General features: G+C 29.3%; 1 protein-coding gene across 3 annotated transcripts; it reads right to left on the bottom strand.

The window, feature by feature from the left end:
• Positions 1-425: 425 nt before the first annotated feature.
• LOC123291668 lies at positions 426-24,431 on the bottom strand. Of its 3 annotated transcripts, none has more exons than XM_044872034.1 (8): positions 24,379-24,431; positions 5,244-5,373; positions 4,896-5,166; positions 3,472-3,761; positions 3,017-3,406; positions 2,322-2,775; positions 1,653-1,847; positions 426-1,400 (listed from the first exon to the last, which is right to left on the bottom strand). In XM_044872034.1, exons 2-8 carry the CDS (start codon positions 5,328-5,330, stop codon positions 1,258-1,260), a joined length of 1,830 nt encoding a protein of 609 aa, XP_044727969.1. In that variant the 5' UTR covers positions 5,331-5,373; positions 24,379-24,431; the 3' UTR covers positions 426-1,257. The 3 variants fall into 3 exon arrangements, with proteins under 3 accessions (XP_044727969.1, XP_044727968.1, XP_044727970.1); XM_044872033.1 differs by lacking the exon at positions 24,379-24,431 and adding an exon at positions 6,179-6,197; XM_044872035.1 differs by lacking the exon at positions 24,379-24,431 and having other exon boundaries at positions 5,244-5,392.
• Positions 24,432-25,349: the final 918 nt, after the last annotated feature.

Raw genomic sequence — 25,349 nt, 5'->3', positions numbered from 1 at the left:
AAACTTTCTCGAAAACAAAAATAATTGTTTTATTTCATTCCAATAAATTAATGTCACTTTATATACAGGTAAAAGTAGATTTTTGTTTTCATTCACTGTTAATTATGTACAGAAAATAATTCAAATTAAGAGCTATTTATATTCAGGTAATACAATTATTATAATTGTTTGACCCGAATAAATTAAAAAATAATAGATGTCCCAAGCAAAATGTATACACAATTTGTTCCAAAAAGGATCAAACTAACTTTTAAAACCAACTGGGCTCAGACTAACACAAGAAAACGTAAAATCCTAGATTTAATAATAAAAGGAGGCTCAAAATTTGATGGAGAAATCTTACAAGAGTAATAATCGGAGTAATTTGGCTATTCATTTACATCACTCAAACTTTATTGGAGAATTTACTAGATGTTATTTTTTACCAAATATGGGAATATCCGCTCCTTGCTAGGCACTTTTTAAAGATCTTGGTCACCTGGCTCCACTTTCTTTTTAGTGGGACTAAATTAACGAAAAAATTTGCAGTATATATGAATCAACATCAGTCAAATGGTAAATGCGAAATGAAATAATTATAAATATTTGCGATCTCACTGTTTTTTTTCCACCAACAATGCCAAAACAATGATATTTGGCAGCTTGAATAATGCAATTAGCTTTAGAAATATAACTTCTAAAGCTTTCTGTTATGCACGAAATAAATGATTGCTTATACTATCCGAAGAAAGGTTTTGTGCATAAAATTTTATTGATATCTGAGGGGACATGTTAAAGTGTGCATTCCATTCGTAGTTCAATAATTTTTTTTCTGAATAATTATATCCCCGAATGGATTAAAATGGAACACTCTGTATAGAGTATTGTCTATAATGAATCATAAGGTATTACATACATTATTATACAAATAAATCTACAGAATAAACTAGTCCGATTAATCGATGAATAATCGTACAATATAATGGATTTTGTATCTACTAGTGTGACATGACTCATCGCTTAAAACTCACAAATGTTTCTGTAGATAGACAAATAATAATTCTATGACATTCTTGACAAAATATTATGAAATATTTTGATAAAATAATGTTACTGTACTATGCCAAATTTTTTAAAACACAGCCTGTATATATTGTACACTCGAACTAATAATTATTTCAAAAATATTATAATAAAATATATATAGATTAGTTTATCGATTAAAATCTAATAAAAATTATGATAAAAAAATATTTTAAAACTAATTTGAAGTTTTTGTCACGTCTTCAATATTTCTTTTTTGGGCTGAATCCAGAACACAATAATGTATTCAACTGACCATACTAAAACACATAACATCATTAAAATACTTTGCACGTGTATCAGCAATGGATAACTAGTTGTTTCGTCACGTATAAACCCTGAAAATAAAAATTTAGAAATGTTATTGAATTGCATAGACTAGGAATTGCAAATTATGCAAGTAATTTAAATAAAATCAGCTGAGGTGTTAATGACTTAATGTTATCCATTAATTATCATCGAATAATAAATATCAGGTGACCAATTGTCCTTGGATGTCAAGCCTTGGCATAGTCAGGCGAGGTAGGATAATAAGAAACATACAATAGAGGCTTTTTTTTTTTTTAATGCTAAGTATAATAATTATTTACCTAATATTGGACCAAAAACAATAACAAATAAACCTTTGGCCACCATTTGTAGTCCGAATGCAGCCGGTAATTTTTCTAACGTTGGACACCATTCTGATACAGTTAATGTGAAATTTATCAGAACAGAGCCACGTACAAATCCGCATATTGTAAACCAAGTTAATAATGAATACCATTCAGTTTGCGTTGCCAAATCTAAAAAATAAAAATAAGTCAAAACATTAAAATTCTTTTTATTATTTGAAACAATAGTGTGATGCAGAAGTACCGAGAAATAAAAAAATTTTTTTATGTACCGAGCGATTATAAAATATTGAAAAGGGTAGACGTGAAAATGTCCGTTTGGTCATTAACAAGTAATTTTTATCCATTTTTGTTTTTGAAGATCTCCATTGCTTCCGGAATATCCAATTTGTAACCTTTCAAGGCTACGTTTAGAACTTGAGGTTTAAGGTTTATACACTATCAAACGTAGAAAAAAATGCAATAAAATATACGGGTTATATTCATCGGTCTGTGCTATACATAGACGCGTACTGATAGATAGAATAAAGTCAGTAAATCGGGAAGTTTTATTCTATTTTATGAAGATGGCATGGCTATTTACTTGGTTAAATTTTTTATTCGTTTCAAAATATTTCGGAAAACTTGAAAAAGGATTAAACTTACATGATCTTCCAGCAGCCAAAAAAATACTAGTAATCATAAAAATAGTTTTTCGTCTCAATATATCTGGTGCAAGACGATCACAAATTGGTGGTAAAATAATTCTAGCAACAATATCCATAATTGCCGTGACTGACAAACAAAAAGCAGTATCTGCCTTTGTGTATCCCATACTCTTAAAGAAAAATGGTGTAACCATTTTAAAATTTTGTTCGGCTACATAAAATAATGATAGTCCAAGTACTAAATTTAGATAGATTCCATCTTTTAGTAAATCTAAATCCAAAAAATTATAGAGTTTTTTCCATAATGATTGTGGTGCTTTTGTCATTTTTATTTGTATCGGTGATTGACCTCGTTCAATTCTGTCTAAAACCTTATCGGCTGATGTTGTGCTTATACTTCGTCGAAAATGTAAACCTGTGTATTGTACTCCATCTTCATCCAATTCTTGTACCTACAAATAAAAAAATAATTTAAGCAAATCACCTTTACTTCCAAAAATGTTTCTTCTTTTCAAAATCTAATTGGTCGCATTATTTTAAACTTCTGATACTGATTTATATGCATAAGGAAGTTATCGAAATAATTTATTATTTTCTAGGTTCCAATCGAATTATTAGAATGCAATTAGATGTAACATAAGGCAGATTTGGCTCTCTGAATAACCCAATTCAACTTCCATTGGAAATACTTACAGGTTCTGATAAATGTAACTGGATACTACTTCCTGTGAAATCCATACTTGACATGGATATAACAGACTCTTTTCTTCGCCTTACTGCTGCAGCTTGCCCTAAGCTTACTGTTGAAGTATTTCTAGGAACTGAAGCCGTTCTTTTTGGATTTTGAAGTAAATTACTTAATGTAGATACTGATGAATTTTTCTTCACAGTTGTACTGTATAGTTCTGGGAAAGAATTTTTTGTATTCACAATAATTGGTGCTGTTTTTGGCGGTTGTAATAAAGGTGGTGGCGTTAATAAAGTCTGAGCTTCTGGTTTTGTTTGTTTGGCACTAAATTCGATACCTTCGTCCTCTTCTGGAATATTATCATCCTCATCATTTTCAGTAATAGTCTCCATTTCCTAAAACCGCAATGCATTAAATTATTTTACATATTTTTGGGCAGGTTATAAATACAAATACTTACAGCTGTAAGTTTTTTTGTTTCCTTGGGTTCCTCAATTTCTGGTTTAAAATGCCACTTAGCTGGTTGCAATAATGTTGAACCAACAATGGAATGTAAATTTAAAGCACCCAAAATAAGTACTGCTCCACGAAATCCATATTCCTCTAGTAATAATCTAACAGTTTGTGGGAATATCATCATTCCGAGAGCTGTACCAGCTAAAGATAATCCTACTGCTTGACCCCGTTTATGATAAAAATAATGATTTAAAGCTACGAACGTTGCGGAAGAGGCCAATCCAGTTCCTATCCCTGTAATAAAATATAACAATGTTAAACGTCAAAAATATCAAATTTTATGGAATTTAATAATTTAAAGGGCGTTCAAATAAAAATTGTCCATCATTTTTTTAAATTGGTATAACAACAGAACGGTATGAGATCAATATGAGACTTATTCATTTCAGACATTGGACTACGGAACTTTTATTTAAAAATAATTCCATGTAAATGAACGCGTCTATGCGGTAAAAGAAAGGCAATTTACATTTTAAATTATGCCTCCATCAAATTATACCTGCATAACACAAAACCAGATCAAACTGTTAGTTTTTGTGGATCTAAACGGGATTTATGTTCGTGAGGGCTCACCGTACAAGGTCTGCGGGCTTTGTTAACTCAAAAAGCGGCAATTTCTATTCTTAAGAAGATCTATTATTTCAACAATCGATGAACCCCATTTTATATTATTCAGGCTCGTGCGCATGGGGATGAGACCTTTCCGCATAAATTTGAACTAACAACACAGTCCTGTAAATACAGCCATTTATTAAAATTATTTCACTGACTAGTCAGCTGTTCAAACTATTTCCACATTTGTTAACATTTATTGATTTTTGATTCTGAGACTGATGGCCACGGATATTCGCCGCTTTTTGTGTAAAAAAGGGCTCAACTTTTTGAATCATACTCTTCAATTTTGCACGATGATCTCGTGACATCTGAGTCGATAAAGTTCTCGGTTGGCGAAAAAACAGTGCCGGACAGGACGTTAAAATTCACCCGACGTACTCGATATTTACAATGAATATACGTTCCTTTTCTATTTTGAGGTCGATGTGCACAGAGTTTTGGAAAGGTTTTTTTTCTGTATCTCGTTCATTTTGACTTAATAAAATGTTCTCTTACTAGTAAAAAAGAATAGGACTTTATGACATACTTAACATGATGACCAAAAGTTTGAATCCCCCTTACATGATTCCTTCCTATAGAAGTTCAAATGGACCATATTTTTTGGAAAAAGTAAATAGAATTACCATTAATGTAAGACGCGCTCATTTACATGAAATCATTTCTAAACAAAGTGGCACATTGATATCTCTTACTGTTTTGTTTGTATTTTCCAATTAAAAACGTATAAATCCAATTGGATCACGCTGTACTTACCCCCAATAATACTGTAAGTTATAATAATATGCATCACAGACGTTGCAGAAAATGTAAGAATTAATCCTAGTGCATTTAAAAACGATCCAATTAACGATACTTTACGAAAACTTAAATATTTACAAATAGGACCCACAAAAAATCCTGATAAATTAATCATAGCGTCCATTATACTCATAATTACTGCAGCTCCAGTTGTTGCTACTCCTAATTCTTCTAGCAAATCTCCAAATAGTATTCCAAATGATGGTTCTATGGATCTGGTAGCTATCTGAAATTTTTATAATAATATTTTGTTAAATCGAGCTTATTATCTTCACTCCAAGTAAAATTTATTTTTAAACTTACATTAACTAAGCTTACACCAAATACAGCCATCCATCCCCAACCCCCATCTGGGGGGACCATTTTAACTGGTTTTTTGGTTTGAGGCATTTTTGTTTATTTAGAAATCTTTCTTATCTCATATGTTCCATTCCTGAAAATAAAAAATAAAAATTTAATTTTTTACTTTCGGCAATCGTTCTTCATTTCTGATCTTTTCAATCAAAATCCAAGCCAAGGAATAGATTCTTCTGATTATGATACTCATTGATTAATATTTTAAATAAAAATTTGGTTAGGAGATTAATATTGTTTTTGTTTATAAAATTCGTTTTTTAGTTTTGCTTTTACGAAAAATATTCCTTAACAAAATCATTTCAGCTGTAGGTATGTACTAAACTGTGACACCGGAACCGTTCTTCCTTATCATTCTTTGTTTTCGAGAATTGAACCAAGATCAAGTAATTTGGTTAAGAAAGTCTTAGAAATTGCATTTTATTAGGCCAGTATAATAAACTTTTTTTTACATCAGAAAATTAAAGATGCTAGTTTAGTAATTATTTTTTATCTTTCATTTACTGTATGTTTCATCTTGATACTTTTCTGAATCAATATATTCAATTTGTTTATTAGCCGTTTATTTTCGGAGCGATAGGAGGGGAATGAAAAACAAAACTAACAAATTAGTTATGAACTAAGTTTAAAGTTCAGATTTCGGTTTATTATAAGTATCTTAAAAAATGTGACCGATATTCTTCTAAATAACGAAAATATGAGAGTGTCTTCATCTTAAATGCGACGCACTGTATAAAAATAATTAATAAACTGGCTTTTATAATATTCTGGGGTGTTTATAGCATTCTTACAGAGAAGCTGCTTATTTATGAAACGTAAAACATCCTTTGCCAAAAGTTATAGAAAGCGAAAATTAAAAGAGTGTATAATATTTAGTCGCTCACCTAAAAATTATGGTAACTCCTAGTTTCCCATACTTAACAAATCAGCTAAGTAATGAGTCTCATAGCTTAAAATTGATATAATGCAATGCCGCGAATGTATCACTATTGATATACTTTTGATAACTAGTTAGACACGATCATTTATTTACTATTTTAGTGATATTGACCTATATTTCTTAAAACATGTGACGGTTAACTCATATGACAAAATATCAAAATTTACGATATTGATAATTTTCGATAATTTTAAGAAAAAAAAACGTTATCATACAGAGTTAAAAACATAAATTAGATTTAATTATCAATATGTCTAACACTTAACACAATTAAGCAGTGACCTTTCTAAAGAGATTCAAACAATTTTATTGAAAATATTAATCACAATTTATAAAGTTTTCATTTAAAGTAGGTATTCCATACGTCGGAATATCATGTTTTAATTAATTAAGTAAAAATTATAGCTAATAAAGCTAAAAATATATTAAGCAATAAAGATAAATTATGTTAAGGATATCGGGAGCAATAAAATTCATTGGATTACAAAATTTTTTTTAATTTGATTTTTAAAATGATTGTTTATTTCATTTTCATCAGTTACAGGCAACTTTTTTAACATCTGCGTATTAAGAGTTGCCTAATATATAAAGTATAGTAGAATAAAATCATGATGTGATGTTCACGATTATTGCAGTTATTTAATAGTAATAGGATACTAGCAGCCAAACCCGGCATTGCACTCGGGTTAAAATACATCGCATATTTATATATCGTCGAATATCAAAATTTCTAGTACCAGAACACTTTAGGATATTCAAATACTACACCAGGGCTGAAGCATTTGAAAATGGTAAAAAGTGAAACCAAATTATAGTAGGATGAAACCCATTGGAATAGGAAGAAAATATCACAAAAATGGAAGGAAAAATAATTTACGGGCGATCTGAGGTCGAGAAGTGGAAGGGGCTGAGTTTTTAAGGGTACAAAACAGTTTATCTTGATTTTCGGCAAAACTACAAGTCCTATAGAAAAAAGTTAAGATGCAAAGTTGTAGGTAATGAAAAGATCTACAACCTTTGTTCAAACAATTTTTTCACGTAACCTCAAAATTTATGTGAAAAATTCAAATAACCAAGTTTTTGGTGTTTCATTTATCTTTTGCAAAAAAAAACTTTTTTTCACAAAATTTCGTAAAAACTTTTCTTTTTATGTTTCAAACACACTGTAATTTTGTTTATTTAAAATATTCATTTAATCACCTAATTTTGAATTAATATCGATAAAGTACCCCTAATTTTCAATCGAAAATTCTGGTGTCAAAATATTTCTTTTTTAAAAAAGTCGGAGGGCTTTTTGTTCGCTGAAATCTGTACTTTCTAATGGTGTAAAAAATTACATTACTATGGTAAATGTTCTCAGAAAATACAAAGCAACGAATTGTGGATGAAGAACCAATGCAGACTAGAAATAATATTGGAGACGAAGACGGCGATGGTCTTGAAGATTTAGAAGATCTACTAGAATCAGGGAGGTTTGTCGAATCTAACGATGAAGAAATGTCATCAAAGAGATCAAAATTAATGGATAAGTGATTAGAATTCAAGATAAGGTATTTATAAATAACAAGATTGATGTATTTATGAATATTATAATGAATAAAGTAATTAGTATAAATTATCGGTTTAAACTTCGAAAAAGGCCTAGAAAGTTCGTAGTTCGTGTCCGGTTCTGGCTTGATAGTTCTACTGGTCGTCGAGAGATAGTTAATCATGTTAGTTAATAAAGTTGATCATGATTATAGTTGCCGGTTTAAACAAACTTTCAAAAACTTTATAGATTAATAGAACTTTCTAGAGTTTTCTAGAAAATTTCGAATCGATTTTGACCGTTACACACATTTTGTAGCCTTCTAGATCATTCCAGAAATTTGTTTTGAAAAATATATTTTTCACATTTTTGCCACCCACCGCAACCAAACTCCCTTACTTTCACCAGGAGACCAAGAGGTATTTACCACCCCAACGGGAAGTTGATTGTAGTTGGTGATCATAGAAAAAACCCCTAGAGAAACATATTAGATTAAGGTAGCCCGGCTGTTGTGTAGTCAACTGTGAAGTCAACTAGGCAATTTGTTTGACGTAAATGTAATAAAATGCTCTAAAAATATCGTAAAAGCGTCAAAAACCAAAGTTTTTTCATGTTTTCTTTTTGGAAGGCGCCGTAAAGTAATGTTTTTTTTTTTTTTTTTTACATAAATAGGATCTGTGATAAATTTTCTTCATGATGAAAACTTTTTTGAAGCTCATTCACCGATTAATTTTTTTAATTTTTGTACAATTAACATTATTTTGACTTCCATAAGGTACTGTGTTAAAAATCACAATTTTAAATGGAAATAATTCAAAATTTTTCCCCGCAAAAGGTCTCAAAACTGTATTGATTGTAATCAAGGAACTTTCAAGGAACCGCAAAAAAAAATGAACATTCACCGTACTTGCTCAAATAGCCGGACTACTTTAAAGCAAAAACATTTGTAAAAATTGGTGATGTTGCAGTTTGTACATGGAAATAAAAAATACTCTTTTAGATAATATTTATAAAATTTAAAGTGATAATATTTAACTAATCATCATATTATTCCAAATATGACATAGTTAAGTCATAATTAATAATCGTTAATAATTAATATTTATATCTTATAATTATGAATGAATTCAAATAATTGAAGAATAATCTAAGTACAGAAAATTTAACAATTTTAAGAAGAAAAGACGCACATGAACAGATTGTTTAGAAATTTTAAAACTGAATGAAGGGGTTGAAACAGTATTACTACCAGCCTCCCCAAATTACCATATTGTGTCAAGACCTCCATTTCTTCCAAAAAGAATAAAAATCTTTCAGCGGCTTTTCTCCTCATTAAGCTTACTAAAGCTGCCAAAGCCTTGTTTTACCTATACTACCCATAGAATTTGAATTTTGATAAAGGTATTATTTGATTCAGTCTGTATATGTAAAGTAATAAAAGCTTTTAAAAAGAACGCGTAGTTTATCCAATCGATACAACTTTTCAAAGCTTCAATAAACTGGCTTTAGTCTTACAAATAATTTTGATCATGTTTAAAAATAAATTTTGACTATATATGATATAATAATAATTGTCATTGCATGTGTTCACGTGCTGATCAAGTTTGCTAATTTTGCTAATTTTAAATCTACAGGATGTCTTACAGGAAGCCTACTACAAATTGACAAAGAGGGTCGATTCTTAATATTTTGTCTAGCGTCAAAGAGATATCGAAAAAATTATTAGAAAAAGTTGCTAAGGATATTTTTTTATACCCATATACCGATTATCATGACAAAAGCTTTTTTTATTTTTTTAAATTATTTTGTTCTACTTAAATTATCAATTTGTCCAGTTATTACATTCTACAGTTACAAAATTGAAAAATAAACTTCTAATAACTTTGAGTAAAGACCAAAATAATAAAAAACTAAAAATGCGAATGAGCATAAAAAAAAAATTCTAAGCAACTTTTTCAAATAATTTTATTTCTAATCATTTTTGATGCTAGGCAAAATATTAAGAATCGGTCCTATTTGTCAATTTCTCGTAGGCTCAGTTTAAAGTACAGATTTTGAAGTTTTTTAAAAATGTGACCCTGCATGACTGTGCAGAATTTCAAATCGACATTCCTATAAATAACGAAAATATAAGGGTGTCTTCATCTTAAATGTGGACACACTTTATAAAATTTTGCAGATTCACTTTGTAACCGAACATCATGAATAAATTCTGTTATTGCCGCCGGCCAGAATATCTGATGATGTGTCTTTAAAATTTAAATTTTCTTTTTTAAGTAAAGTGAAAGATTTTGTATTGTTTCAGCAAATGTTTTGAACTAAAGATAATAATCTATATTCTATATTGTTGTTTGATTTATGATGGACGGCCAAACAATCATTTGTGAAGCTGGGCAAACTATATATTTTTATTCAATTTGTATTGAGTATTATTTAATTAGCCTATTTTATATCAAGTGTTTTTTTATCAAAGAAATATAAAAATCTTATCGAACAGCATATTATTTTTATAAATACATAAAATATACAAATATCCATAATAATATATATTGAGGTACATAATTTTAAATACAAATAATGCAATTTGACATTGAATTATTATTCGTCTTTTTTGAATTTCAAAATATGTTCTAATATCAATTTTTGATTAAAATAAAAAAGTAGATATTATAAATTCATATGATAGATAAAGTTGATGACGTAATCTTTATACTTATAATAAATGTATTATTAAAGGAAAACAAAAAATTGTTGAAATACCCTGTATAGAAAGTGTTGTATGCCCGTGTTTACAGTATTTTTAATAAATTAGAAGACTTTAAAAAACCAACACAATTATGGCGGCCTTTCAGCTGCCATTTATATGGTTTTCCAAAATTTCGCAAATTTTCGAAAGTATTTTCAAGAATTTTTTTGTCGTTGTTCGAGAATCTTTCACATTACTATTAATTGAAGCTACCTACAAATTTTGACTGTCTATTTCTTATAGTTTTGGAGAAAATAAACACCAAAGCTTTGTCCTAATTAGCGCCCTCACGGGTAAGTCATCATTTACGAAGAAATGTTTCAAGCAAAAGTTGTTTATTTTTTTTATAAGGAACATTTTTTACTTTTTGTTTTATCTTTCTACTTTCTACGGACTCAAGACCCAATTGACCTATGTTACTCATCTAAGAAATCAAACTCACTTTTTACGTCCTAAGCATGTTTAAAAAAATTCAGTTTGATATCTCTTTTTGTTTTTGAGTGATCGTGATGACAGACGGACGGAAAACCGAAAATGGACTAATTAGATGATTTTACGAACAACCAAAATTTGGTTCGTATCAACAATACTGTGTTACAAACCTGGAACTAAAATTGATACCTTGATATATATTTCATATATTCAAAGTTCCTGACTGTAATAGCGGCTTTTTAAACTTTTCAATGAGAATATTCATCTTCCTTCTACCTTTACTGCTTAGAAAAAGTAAATAATAAATATATTTTGAATCAAAAAAAGTATTGATAATTATGACGTCATCATTTAAATTCCCACATTAAGAAAAAAAAGTCAAATTTTGCTAATAGACTCTTTTATTTAAGAAAATTCATTAAGAATAAACAATAGGGGATAATTTTGATATCGAATTGGCCATATTACCCATAAAATTGTAAAACTTGACTTGATACCATGACAAAATTTGTAATGGAAATCAAAATTGATTAAAAAACAAAGAAGTTATAATCAATCAAAGATTGCATTCAAAGGTATGCCTATCTCCTTTTTGTTTTATATGTAATTTCAATGGCGATATCCACGTATGATGTGACTAGCGGGTATCTTTCTCTTTGTTTAATTAGGACTTTTAAACGTTCAAATCTTGCATATTAGTCAAGATTTTTAAAATCCAATTTCACTCTTCTGCACGCCCAGTGAGAATTCTTCACCTGAAGAGATAACAAAAATTTAGTCCGATCCCCTATTCCAGCGTACGCTTCTTAATATTCTTATCAAAAACGAGCTTATTGTGTATTTTAGTTTTATCATAGTTTTTAATCTAACAAATATTTATGGAATTTGATTGAAATTGCATATCAATTGTATTGAGCTACCAATACAATTGCAAAAATTAATTAAAAATTGAAACTGTTGATTCATGCCTTAAAATGTAAAGTAAATAATACTTATTTTATAATGCAATAATGTAATAATTTAGGCCGTCACTTTTATAAGAATCAAGGTCATTTTATTACGGAACATTTTGAAAAAAAAAAGATCATATGTTTTGCATATGTTTTAGTAAATGTAATCCTTAGGCTACATATTTTAACCACAGCGAATAAGCCACAACAAACAGATGAGGGTAGCACGAGCTCCAAGCTTAGTACAACTTCATATACAAAAAATCAAGTTTTTATACCATGCATATCACTACATAGTATAAAACAAAGTCGCTTTCTCTGTTCCTATGTCCCTTTGTATGCTTAAATCTTTGAATCGGTTTTTTTTAATAGATAGTGTGATTCAAGAGGAAGGTTTATATGTATAATAACATCCATTAAATAGTGGAGAAGTACTGCTATTTTTGAGGTTTCTAATGTGATGTCGTAAATAATTACATTTTTTCCGCATACATTGCAAACGCAGGCTGAACCCTACGAGTTTTATCAAAATAATGTACTAAGTATTGTACACATTGAAAAGGTGTACAGAAAAGTCCGTACGAAGCCGGGGCGGGTCGCTAGTATGTAATATGCAAGGTATACTAAGTTTAGTCCCAAGTTTGTAACGCTTAAAAATATTGATGCTACCAACAAAATTTTGGTATAGGTGTTCATAAAATCACCTAATTAGTCCATTTCCGGCTGTCCGTCCGTCCGTCTGTGGATACGATAACTCAAAAACGAAAAAAGATATCAAACTGAAATTTTTACAGCGTACTCAAGACGTAAAAAGTGAGGTAGAGTTCGTAAATGAGCAACATAGGTCTATTGGGTCTTGACCTATGGGTCAGTAGGACCCATCTTGTAAACCGTTAGAGATAGAACAAAAGTTTAAATGTAAAAAATGTTCCTTATAAAAAATAAACAACTTTTGTTTGAAACATTTTTTTGTAAACATCACTGTTTACCCGTGAGGGCACATATTAGGCGTAAATTGTATAGTATGTATTACATAAATTGTATATGTATGTGCAATGTGGTAGAGTAATCAACACTATTTATGCATGGTATTTCAACAATTAACTCAGTCAACTGTTTGTTTTCACTTGTTTTACTAAAATTGCCTTGGTGCTCGTAGGTACATCCTTAAGTTTTAAAATTTTTGTTTGTTTTTTAAACTAACATTTTGTTCATCAATTGTAAGAAATTGGTTCTTGGAGTTTATAGAAATACACTCAAGTTTGAATTGAATCCACAACTTCTGGTATTACGGCAACTATTCTATTTCTTGATATCATGCAATTTAATTTTATTCATCTTTGTAAACTTATAAATAGTTTAAGGCAGCAACCGTCTCAACGCTTAAAGAACGCTTCTTTAGTGCGGTTCATGTGTATTCCCATATTTTTGAGTTATTCGTATAGACTTTGATCTGATGACAAAATGACAAATATATAAAATTTTTAAAACCATGTGATATTTATTATAAATTAAAATTAAGAGCAAGTTATTTTATTATTAATAATCACTATTAATTTATTTTATTACTGCACAGTGTGTTTCAGAGGGAAAGTAGTAAATATTAGATTTACGTAGTATTCAGGGACGCCTCATGAATTATGGGTATCGGGATACAAGGACGAGGTCAATCATAGATGGGAGGGGGGAGGAACACATTTTCAAAGAGCCTCTATAAACAGAACCGTTTCAGCTATTACAGAACACTGGTTAGGCGGTAAGCACACTGAATGGATGGGCCTACAAGTGCGTCACGATTATTGCAGAAGCTTTCACAGTGAGGAAAAGCTGCTCTTGCTATGAGAAAATGGAGTTTTGCTCCTGTTATGAGGAGATGAACTAATTTGAGCTGCCATTCTTTAGCAGGTCTAAATAATTCATGAATTAGTGGTTGGGGATGGACAAACCCACTTTTTAGTACAACGACGGACCCTATTGTCTAAGTATGTCTCACCCCAAGACAATCACTCTAACCTAACCCATTCCGGGGCACAAAATAAAAAAACAGTTGTTATAAATATTCCATTTTTAAGTGTTGCTGCAGCACAGTGATGTCCCTATTCTTGTAACGCTTGAGATTTGGACTCATGCGACTTGTTTTATTATTTTGCATCCCTAAATACACATGCTAAATAAAAATTAAAGCTCCCATAAACATACAGGGGCCTGTTCTCAAGTGCAATTAAAACAACCCTATATTTCTGTAAAACTAGAATGTTTATTTTTGGTCTTTAAATACGTATCTAAACGATATTATTTTAACGATTTGTCCTAAAACACTCTGTATGTATTTGTATTTGTTTTAGTACAATTAATTTTTTATGTCAACAATTTATTTACAATTTATTTCATCATTAAATTCATATGATGGTACGTACGCAGTCAGACATATATTTATGATTGTCTATTGAGAAATTTAATAAAGTACGCTCATTTAGCTCAATCAAAGTATAGAAATAAATCTCTATTTATAAAATATGCTGTTAATCACTTTTGGAGACAATGAATTTAATTTTGAGTAAGGTCTAATAGTCCGCGAGAATGATGTATGAGAAAAATGCATGCAAAGCAACTGCGTCGAGAATTTAATTCCATTCAAAATTAGTAACCCTAGCTGTCCTTTTTACTCAAATCTCGATCTCGTAACCCCAATCAGGGAAGAGATGTAAAACTCCAAAATTAAATTCATTCCGAGGAGGCTTTTATGACATCGCATCGTGAAACCTGGACAGATAGGTAGCGATAGACTTATCTACTACTTTTCGCCCATGAAATTTCGTTCAATTATCTTATTTGGGCTACGAAATCGATACTTGATCCAATATTATTTATGTAGGTAGATTTAAATGGCAGATAAACACTTTCAAATTGGTCATTTAGTGTTTGACACTCCGTATTTTTACTTTAGAATTATGTATTGTTATAAATAAATCCATTTTTATAGCTTTAAGGTATTACTAAACAAATTCACACTTTCACAATTACTTAGACAAAATATAATAATTTTCACTTAATTTAACTAATTTAAAAATAAAATATAATTGAAATATAATGGGGTTTTCATTAAGAATGTCCGAACTTTAATCTTAAATTAAACAAGTAGTAAAGGGTGTTTTTTTACAGGTTCACAACTTGGCAACAATCTTTTGTTTGATAATCGATTTGACAGCAGACAGTTGCTTTGTTTTTAGTTGAGTTTGCTATTTCACAATGATTAGATTCACGATAGAGCAACGCTTGAAAATTATTGCTCATTGCATTCTTTTCTTTGGGGGATATAAAATTAGCGTGCCTACACCGATAAAACAGAGACGGTTGAAGACCAAAAAAACAACTCATAATGAAAAAAATTAAGTGTTTGCCATGCCTAATAATGTGTATAACACCACTCAAATGGAAACCGCAGCTTCGCTGGGCGGTGCCATCCATGTATTTAATATTGAGAAATGCATACATAATATTGAACTTTTTTCAAAATGAGTACTCGTGTAAAATCTCATATACAACTTGGTTTAAAGTTCGGACATTGCAAATGGAAAATCCTTGATTATTATTAATTCATTATTGTAAAATATATTCCAAACATGTTAATTTAATAATAATAATTAATTATTATTATTATTAAAAAAAATATTATTGCACGCAATATTAATTTAATTTTAAAGAAAAATATCATTCAATTTCCCTTACATGCCTTGTGGCATCATAATAAAATTATTGACAAAATTATTTTTTCAAAAAATATCTCTTTATGGTGTTAATGCACTCTGTATATGTTTTCGGAGAAATTTTTTTCGATCACTTTAAGGTTTTACAGCCAGTGTAGGCATAATCATTAAATATAAACAAAACTGTTACAGTCTTGATTTAAATTAAGCTTCCTATATGAACTGCATTTGCCACAGGTTATAAAATAGTGAGTTAATACCAAGTTTGTAACGCTTAGAAATATTGATGCTACGAACAAAATTTTGTTATAAGTGTTCATAAAATCACCAAATTAGTCCATCCTGGCTGTCCGTCTGTGATCATGATAGCTCAAAAACCCATCTTGTAAATCGTTAGAGGTAGAACAAAAGTTTAAATGTAAAAATGCTATTTATAAAAAACTGTTTAAAAAAACTTTTGTTTGAAACTTCTTTTCGTAAACGTCACTGTTTACCCGAGAGGTCGCAAATTAGGACAAAACTTTGGTGTCCATTTTCTCCAAAAATATAAAAAAACTAGAGTGATACCCACCCGCTTCGCTGGATTTAAAAGTAAAGATTGCTCTCGCTTATCCCCTTTCTGTAACACTCGAAATAATGGTAAGGATTGTTTTACACAGGTAAAATATATGTATGGTTTTCTATTTTTTTAAATTTATAATAGTCGTAATTATTCATTAAGTATATCAGAAAAGATGGCCGTGAAATATTTTATATTGACTATTTTTACAGAAATCTGTAATTTATGATAATGTCAAATGACTACTTTTACAGAAATCTGTAATTTATGGTAATGCCAAATTTTTATTAATATATCTTTATAAATTATATCTCATGTGTTATTCTGATGTATGAGCTATATTGCTGTACAGTTTCATTAAAAACCATTCTCTAGTTTTAGCGTGAAAGCGTAACAAACAAGCATACAAACAAACGAGCATGCTTACTTCGGCATTTATAATATATAGAGATAGAGAATTGAAAAGCAGGTAGTTTCCACTAGTAGTCTTGTGAAACTCTAGAAAATGTTGTCAAAAATTTTCGAAATCCAAATACTTGTTATTTATAAAAAAATTATACAGGCACTGACATTCAACACTTTCTATACAGGGTATTTCAACAATAAACTCAGTCAATTGCTTGTTTTCACTTGTTACTTTTGATTATACTGAAAAGTTATTCGTATGGACCTCAAGAGTCGCACCAGACTCACCCCACGACTTGTTATTTTTTATATTTAATTAATCTTCAAGTGCAAATAATAATTTTCGTTTGAAGAGGCTTCATATTTCAAGTGGTGAAGGTTTTTAACTTTGAAAGAAAGAGAACAAGAATTTTCATCGCGTTATAGAATATTTTGACTAATAGAGATTCAACTCGACTTTCGACTGTGTGTATATAATAGCAATTTTAATCAAATGAAATAAGTATATCTTACTTATAAATGAATTCAATAATAAATAATAATGATGAAAATAAATCAGTGTTGAAGAATAAATTATTTTTATTTCATTCTAGAATCTAGTTTATATACATCACTTATGCTATATCCGTTTTCTTGTTGTTCCGTGAAATAGTTCCGTGATTGATCGGTATACAACACACAGGCTAGGCAGTTGAAATTAAACTACAAATTTTTGAAGGTATGCTCGTTAGAAAGTCTTGAAAATTTAATTTCGAAATGAATTTTTAAGTTTATTTGATAGGAGAAAATTTAAGCATGGTATTTTACAAAAAATAATCTGCTTCTGGAGTGAAATCGATGAATATTTTGAAGGAAATTTATACCGTAACTTTAAAAAATACCGAGATTTATAATCATTTATCAGTATCTGAAAAATAGTAAAAATTGGGATTTTCTATTCTTTTTTTATAGAATCATACAGTAATAGCTACCCTTAAAATAAAAATTCAGATCATTTGACGGTTAAATAAGTAGTTTTGGTAATACAGCCGAAAATCTAGTCGAAATTAAAAAATGCAGATTCATGTAGGACTTTAGATGATACTATATTGAGTTGTATAGAATTCTCGAATAAAATTCTGAATGAAAAAGGAAAAACACATAATATTTGTAACAGCAGACGTGTTCTTTACACAATACTTATACATTATAGTTATACATGTACAAATTGTAGAGACACAGATGAAAAATATCATATTTGTAAATTGTCTTGTCTTGGTACCAACAAATTTTTCATTAATTTGAGTATTATGAAGTTGTTATTGAAACCCATGTAACCCTTCCCCCTCCCACAACACCATCACAAACCAAAAGGGTGCTAGGTTGACGTCACGCTAGCCCCCCCCCCCCATTTCTTCAGGACTGCAAAATTCGAAAAAGTGAACATATGAGAATTAATTGCTATTTATGTACTAATAATCCGGTAAAACATTGACGAAAAAGTTTACAGTGAAACCTATAATGCATACCATAGAAGTTATTGAGATAAAACACGAAAACACACGAAAATCATTTTAGTCAATCTGATAAGTGTTCTCACATCGCCAATAAATTTGAAAATTCCATTATCTATATGAAAGTTTACTAATGACAATTTTTAGCAATATTATAATTTCGTTTTATTTCTAATATTCTTTTTTTGTACTTTATAATCACCTCTATGATTTTATTTTAAAAAGAAATAAATTATGTAACACTATGGGGAGCATTTTATTTTATTTTTAAATTTATTGCACTTTTAACTAAATTGGTCATTTGTGAAAAATTACATAATGTATACATTTTAATGAAAATTGGAAAAATGCAATAAAATTGATACTTCTCAAGGCTAGTTATCAATCAAATAACAAAGGTCACATTTTTAGGTTTTCAAACTAAATGATCGCCCGTATATTATATTTCAAAATAAAAAAAACTTTTAACAAAATGAAAACCGACTTGTGACAGAACAGTTTGTTACATTACCTTGGCTGACACCGACTCCAAAAATAACAATAATTTTAACTACATTATATTACCGTTATTTTTTCACTTTTTAGTGCATATTAATTAGTTTTGGAAAAGTTTTTCTTTTGAAGTCGATTTTCTTAATGTTAAAAGTTTTTTTTATTTTGTGATTTTCAGTGAATCTGAAGTAGGTACACTGTCTAATTTGTCACTAAAAAAAGAATCATCGAAATAGTTTGGCGTGATATTGATTTATTCGCCCTCTTTTCGTGCATACTTGACGCAAATTTAAGACTTTTATGGTTTTCTCATGGATGCCGTTGTCAGAACTGAACCAAATTGAAATGGGACCACACGGAAAGCACCAGCTTTCAAATAGATAAAGAATCATCAAAATCGGTCCACCCAGTCGAAAGTTCTGAGGTAACACACATAAAAAAAGTCGAATTGATAACCGCCTCCTTTTTTGTTTGAAGTCGGTTGAAAATAAAATAAACAAGTGAAAACAAACAATTGACTGGGTTAATTGTTGAAATACCATGCATAGACAGTTTAGATTACTCTCACATTACACATACATACATGTCACACATACGTAACTGATATCCCCATATAATACATACTATACAATTTACGCTTAATTTGCACCCTCACAGATAAACAGTGATGTTTACGAAAAAATGTTTCAAACAAAAGTTGTTTATTTTTTTATAAGGAAGATTTTTTACATTAAAACTTTTGTGCTATCTCGAACGGTTTACAAGATGGGTCATACGGACCCATAGGTCAAGACCCAACTGACCTATATTGCTCATTTACGAACTTGACTTCACTTTTTACGTCCTGACTTTCAGCTTGATATCTTTTTTCCTTTTTGAGTTATCGTGTTGGCAGACAGACGGGCAGACGAACAGACAACTGAAAATGGACTAATTAGGTGATTTTATAAACACCTATACCAAAATTTTGTTCATAGCGTTAATATTTTGAAACGTTACAAACTTGGGACTAAACTTAGTATACCTTGCATATTACATATATGCATGGTATAATTATTTATAATATATGGAATATTTGATTGGAAATTGGAAAAATTCAATAGATTGTTACTTATTATTCTTCAAGGTTAATTAGCTAGCAAATACATAAAGCCACATATCTCAACATCTTATTTGTGTATGATTTATCATATTATTCAATAAAATTTTTAATGAAAGGAAATTTATTTACAGGTACGCTTTAATAATATTATCGTTACCCAATTAGTGAACAAAAATCAAGCTCTTATCAAAAAAATATCGCACTTATTTTACAGACAATGTTATCAAAAAGGATTGATTGTATTACAAATTACATTTCGGAAATTATTCAAAACGGATAATGTATCAATTTTTTTTAATAACAATATTGGATATTGAATATCATAATAAATAACTAATTGTACGTAAATTAGGCAAGTTTTTAGGTTATACACAGGATACATGCGAATTATAAAAATGATCAACTATACAAATTCGGCTCTTCACTGACTGAAACTATATACAGGATGTTAATACAAGAGAGATGAAAAATTTTTAAACCAAGATTATGTTCCTTAAATCGATGTGTTTTCACTCAAAACAATACTCACATCAAGTCAAGAGTTATTAAGGGTGAATGCTTTCCTACTTCAGTGTATTCTTTCCCAAGAACCAATCGATTGATTTTTTTTAAATCATGTTTGAATAGAAAATTTTAGAATTCTATGCCTTTTCAAATGATATTTAACAAGGTAGGGGGTACTATTTGAAATTACAAAAGTTGGAGCAGCGAAGGGGTGAAACCTAAAATACTCTTGGCACAATTTTTAAACTTTGCCCTTGATATCTAAATCGACGTGGTTTCACTCAAAACAATAATCACATCAGGTCAAGAGATATTAAGGGTAGATTTTTGACACCCTGCATTCATTTCATAACTAATTTAACATTTCCATCTAGATCTCATCACTTTTAAACATAAATTGATTTTTAAATGATCAAGTTCAAATTTAAGGAATAGGATTATTCCCCTTTGAGTCAAACCCTTCCCCCTTTTTTTATATAAATTATAATAACACCCTGATTAAATTGATTAAATCTTGTAGAACCATACAGAACACGGACGGTAGCGAGAAAATATACCTAAATTTGGCAGGTAAAAAATGCCAAATTTACTCACTACGTCGTCCGCCTACAAGCTTATTTATCAAATAATAGTTCTAATAATTCACGGAAATAAGGATTACATTTTTTGGGGTAACAAATAAATTTAATAATTTTTATGGTTTCTTAACATTCAGAGCAAATTCCAAAACTATACGATTGAAATTTTATATTGTTATTGAAATTTATAATTGCTTCTATAATCTTATAAAAATTTGAAAATATTTTATTATACTATTACGCCTCAAAAGATTCGAATTTAAGTAATCTGTTTGTCGGAGTTTATTATTTATCTACGACACCATATCACCCACTCATACGCACTTGATCGGTTTTATGATGTAATAAAATTTTATGAATAAATTATGGAAAAATACTTTTACATAACATTATCTGTTACTAGTACCAAACTAAAAAGTACAAAGACCGATCGCAAAGTTTTGGAGATTCTACACTCAAATCACCCATCTCCAACCCTTCTTGAATGTTTCACCGCGTCATTTAATCAATAGAATGCTACTAAAGGTAGTACGAGTGCCAAGGCAAGTTTAAACTTGTGGTTGAAATTATTTATACCATATTTTCAATTTTGATGATGAATTTTGTTATAACTTTATTAATATAGACGAAAAATACGAATACAATTTTTCAACATCTACCTTAGTTCTCGAAATATCGAAAGCTAAATAATTAAACAAAATTTTCAATTTTTCGATATTTTGAAAATTACTTCAGATACGAAATATTTTATTCTTAATTTTCGTCTTATATTGCCAAGTTATAATTTAGTTACAACATAATTCAACATCAAAATTGAAAAGTTATTTTTTTTTTAAATTTTGTATCCCCACTCCGCGCTCATACCTCCTTAATTAGTCTAGCAAAACGGTCTTTTTTTTGTTTTCAATAATTAAGGCTTAAATAGTTTTTTTAATTTCTATCGACTAGTTTTGGAGAAATCTATGAAAACATTTCATCATGTACCGTTTTCCCATAAGACCAATGTTAAATATGCCTACTCTTAAAGTATAATCGCCCCCCCCCCCTAAAGAAGTGATTAGGACTTAGTCCAACTTCATATAAAAAAAAAATCAAGCCTTTTATCCAAAATTGCCCAGGCGATCAAACGGTAGGCTAAATTAATATTGATATCCACGATTTTTTGGACAAGGAAAACTAATACCCCGATAAATGATTTTAGCCATTGACAGACAAATAAATTTAAACAACAATAGTAACAACAATAATTAGTACCTAGCTATCAGACGAAACATGTTTATGCAATTTAGAAAAATTTCCATGTACAATTTTATGTATTTATAATTATTGTTCGATTTTAATATCGCCAGTTAAATATTTCTTCACAAAGAAAAAGTTGTACTCGGAAAGAAAACGTCTTATTCGACCTGGATTGTCAAGGTTCTTTAAAAATCAACTCACATTCACGACTGATAAGAGATTTTTTAAAATTTAAAATTCTATTCATTTTTGGGGATTGAATATTACGATTCAGTAATTTTACAGGACGTTCTAAAAGTATGGGAAACTCTTGGAGAGCTCGCAGAGTCAGCAGGAAAAAAATGAAAAATAAATAAAATATTTTTGACGGGAAATTCAATGGTGATCTTGGATTTGACATTGAACATAACGTCAAAGCTACAGCGAACCAAAAATCGATTTTTCAAATAGGAACCCCCAATTTTTATTAAATGGGATTTAAAAAGAGTGGAAATTAGACCATGACCTTGACTGTTATCTTCAAGGTCATTTAATGGTCAAAGTTATTTTTGCAATGGTAACCTTTGCATAACCAGCATATCTGACATATCTTTCGACGGGGAATCAAATGGTGACCTTAGAGTTGACCTTGAACATAATTTTAAAGCTAGAGCGAACCAAAAATCGATTTTTCAAATGGTAGCCCCCACTTTCCTCTTTCATGGATCCTATTTCATAAGAAACTCTAAGGCAAGAGGGACAATCCTGACAGTCCATTTTTCCCGCTGACGCTGTGACATGTTCATGAGTTTCCATACTTTTTGGACACCCTGTATAAAAGCTAACATTGAAAGATATATTTATACAGTGCATAATATGATGGATTAAACTTTTTGAATATTTTGTGAGCCGTTGACTTTTCAACAGGTTCGGTCGGGTCAAACAATATTAACAAAATTTTGTAATAAATTTCATTTAACAATATTTTTGTACCAATAATGTAAGAATTAGATAATAAAAAAATTTAACGTGCGTCAACAATTGACATTATTTTAAAACAATTACAAAACCATATTATTATTAATATTGAGGTAAATAACCTTGTATGTACCAACCAACACGTTATGTCGTTAGGTTCATGAACATTTCATCCGTAAAACTTATCGACAATGTCTAGACAGTTATTAAAAAACCTTTGTAACTTGCCAAAAATATAAAACACAAAGATTTTAAACCCAACAATTATTTTAGATAAACCTGAAAAATATTATGAATGCATTTGTAAAGTGGTTTGTTTCTATGTTAAGATTTGATTGTCAAATTGATTTCAATATTTTTCCATAATTTTTGTTTATTTTCATTCATTGTTTGTGATGTTAAGGTCGTGTTATTAGCATAACAACAGTGGCGGATCAGAAGTGAATTTACTAAAAAAATGGGGTCAAAAAGACTTCGCATTCGTAGAGTGCGTAGTCATGGTAGGGACGATAAAATCAATGCCAGCGCTTCCAGTGAAAAATTTTGGCGATAAAGGAGGCTGTTATAACTAATTTGCAATTCTTTACAAGTTAATCTTATAGAAAATGTCAAATTAAAATTATTGAAAAATACTAATTAATTAAACTTAATGCATTAAAAATTGTGAAAATAAGAAATCAAATTGCACAAATATTATTTTTCAAATGTAAATTATCATAATTATTTATTTAAATTTGTGAGACAATAATTTTAAATTTTCAATGTAAGTCATAAATGCAATCCATACAATTATATATGCACCCATATAATTCTATACTTAATGTAGTGTATCGTTACCATGGAAACGCCTCCCATAAAACTCACGCACGGTGCGAATAAAAGGGCACCAAGTTCATTAACGAAGACAAAAAAAAGCCCCAATTTATAGATTTTGCTCACTGGACTTTTCCTCTTAAATCCGCCACTGCATAGCAACTATAGTCGATTCACAAAACTCTACACTAAATTCAAAATAAATCTCATCATAAATCGACATTTTCTTTAAATAAAAAACCACAAAGAAGTTAAATAAAAAATTATTTTATGAAATACAAATAAATTTTGGCTTATTAAAAAATGTAAATTAATAAAATGATTTTTAATATTAAATTAATAAAATGATTTTTAATATTAAATTAATAAAATTTATTAAATATAAGATTCAAACTTTCATAAAAATTACAATTTTCTCGGAATATTTTTTTGAACTTTACCATAACGAGGAAGACCATCAACCATCTTACTAAACAAAAATTTCAAAAAAGGTCTCTAAATATAAAAGTTTTATTATTTTTGAGAATATAGATATTTAAAAAATATATTCAATCATGTGACTGGCTGATGTTATGATTTGAGTACTTACTTTGTTTACGAATCAAAAAAAAAAAAATATATATATAAAAAATTACTTACTTTTAAAAATTAAAAAAACTTAAAAAAATAATCACTTAAAAAATTTAAAAAACACACTTTTTATATATAAAAATTTAAATAATAAAAATGTATTATTTGTTAAAACTTAAAAATATTAAATAAATAATTTCACATAGACCACCACCATCATTATTAATATAAATTAAAGCCATGTGTTTTGGTTGTTTACATGTGAGCTACTGTGTTTGTAATAAAAACATATCGGTATGCCTTCACTTGGTGTAGAACTGTTTTACGCTGTCTGATTAGTCAGTGTGTATTAGTATTGGTATAAGTATTTTATAAAAATATCCAGTGATTCTCAAACAATGGTTTAAGTCCAGTTAACTTAGGTTTTTGAAGTTAAGGTTGTTGTCCGTACAATATTGTAAAAATGTTGTACTATATACTACATCATACAGCAGACATTAGTTTATCACCATTGCTATAACTTTATTGTGTGCCATAAACTTTATTGTTTGTTTCTTTATCCAAGTCCGCATTGCTCATAGAGGAGGAAGTGAGACGGGTATCTACCTATCTTCTACCTATTTCAGTTTCTCTAATAGTAATGACCTAAGCAGAAAAGTTAGTTACAGGCATGTCATGCCTGTTATACAGCAATAGTATATATGTATACACGTGCTTAGCACACATACATATTCAAATGTAGTATTAGTTTTAACTTTACTGTACTATACTGTATGTATTCTGTATGATAAATAATATTAATAGACATTTGATACTCTGTATATAATATATATCTCTCTTACACTACCTATACTCTAAATATAATTGTTTCTGTTATACATTAAAATTAAATAACTTTAAGTAATTAAATTTCAAGAATGAAGCGGTCAATAATTTTGTAAAAAAGCATAAATGTTCAATTAGTTTTTTTATGTTAATTATCCAAACTTTAATTAAATTTATCTCAAACTAGTGACGGTCAATCGACTTCAAAATGGTAT

This window comes from Chrysoperla carnea, chromosome 2 (genome assembly GCF_905475395.1).
Source record: "Chrysoperla carnea chromosome 2, inChrCarn1.1, whole genome shotgun sequence".
Classification (NCBI taxonomy): domain Eukaryota; kingdom Metazoa; phylum Arthropoda; class Insecta; order Neuroptera; family Chrysopidae; genus Chrysoperla; species Chrysoperla carnea.
Note: the sequence above shows the minus strand (reverse complement) of the source record. Positions and strands in the feature narration are given on the sequence as shown.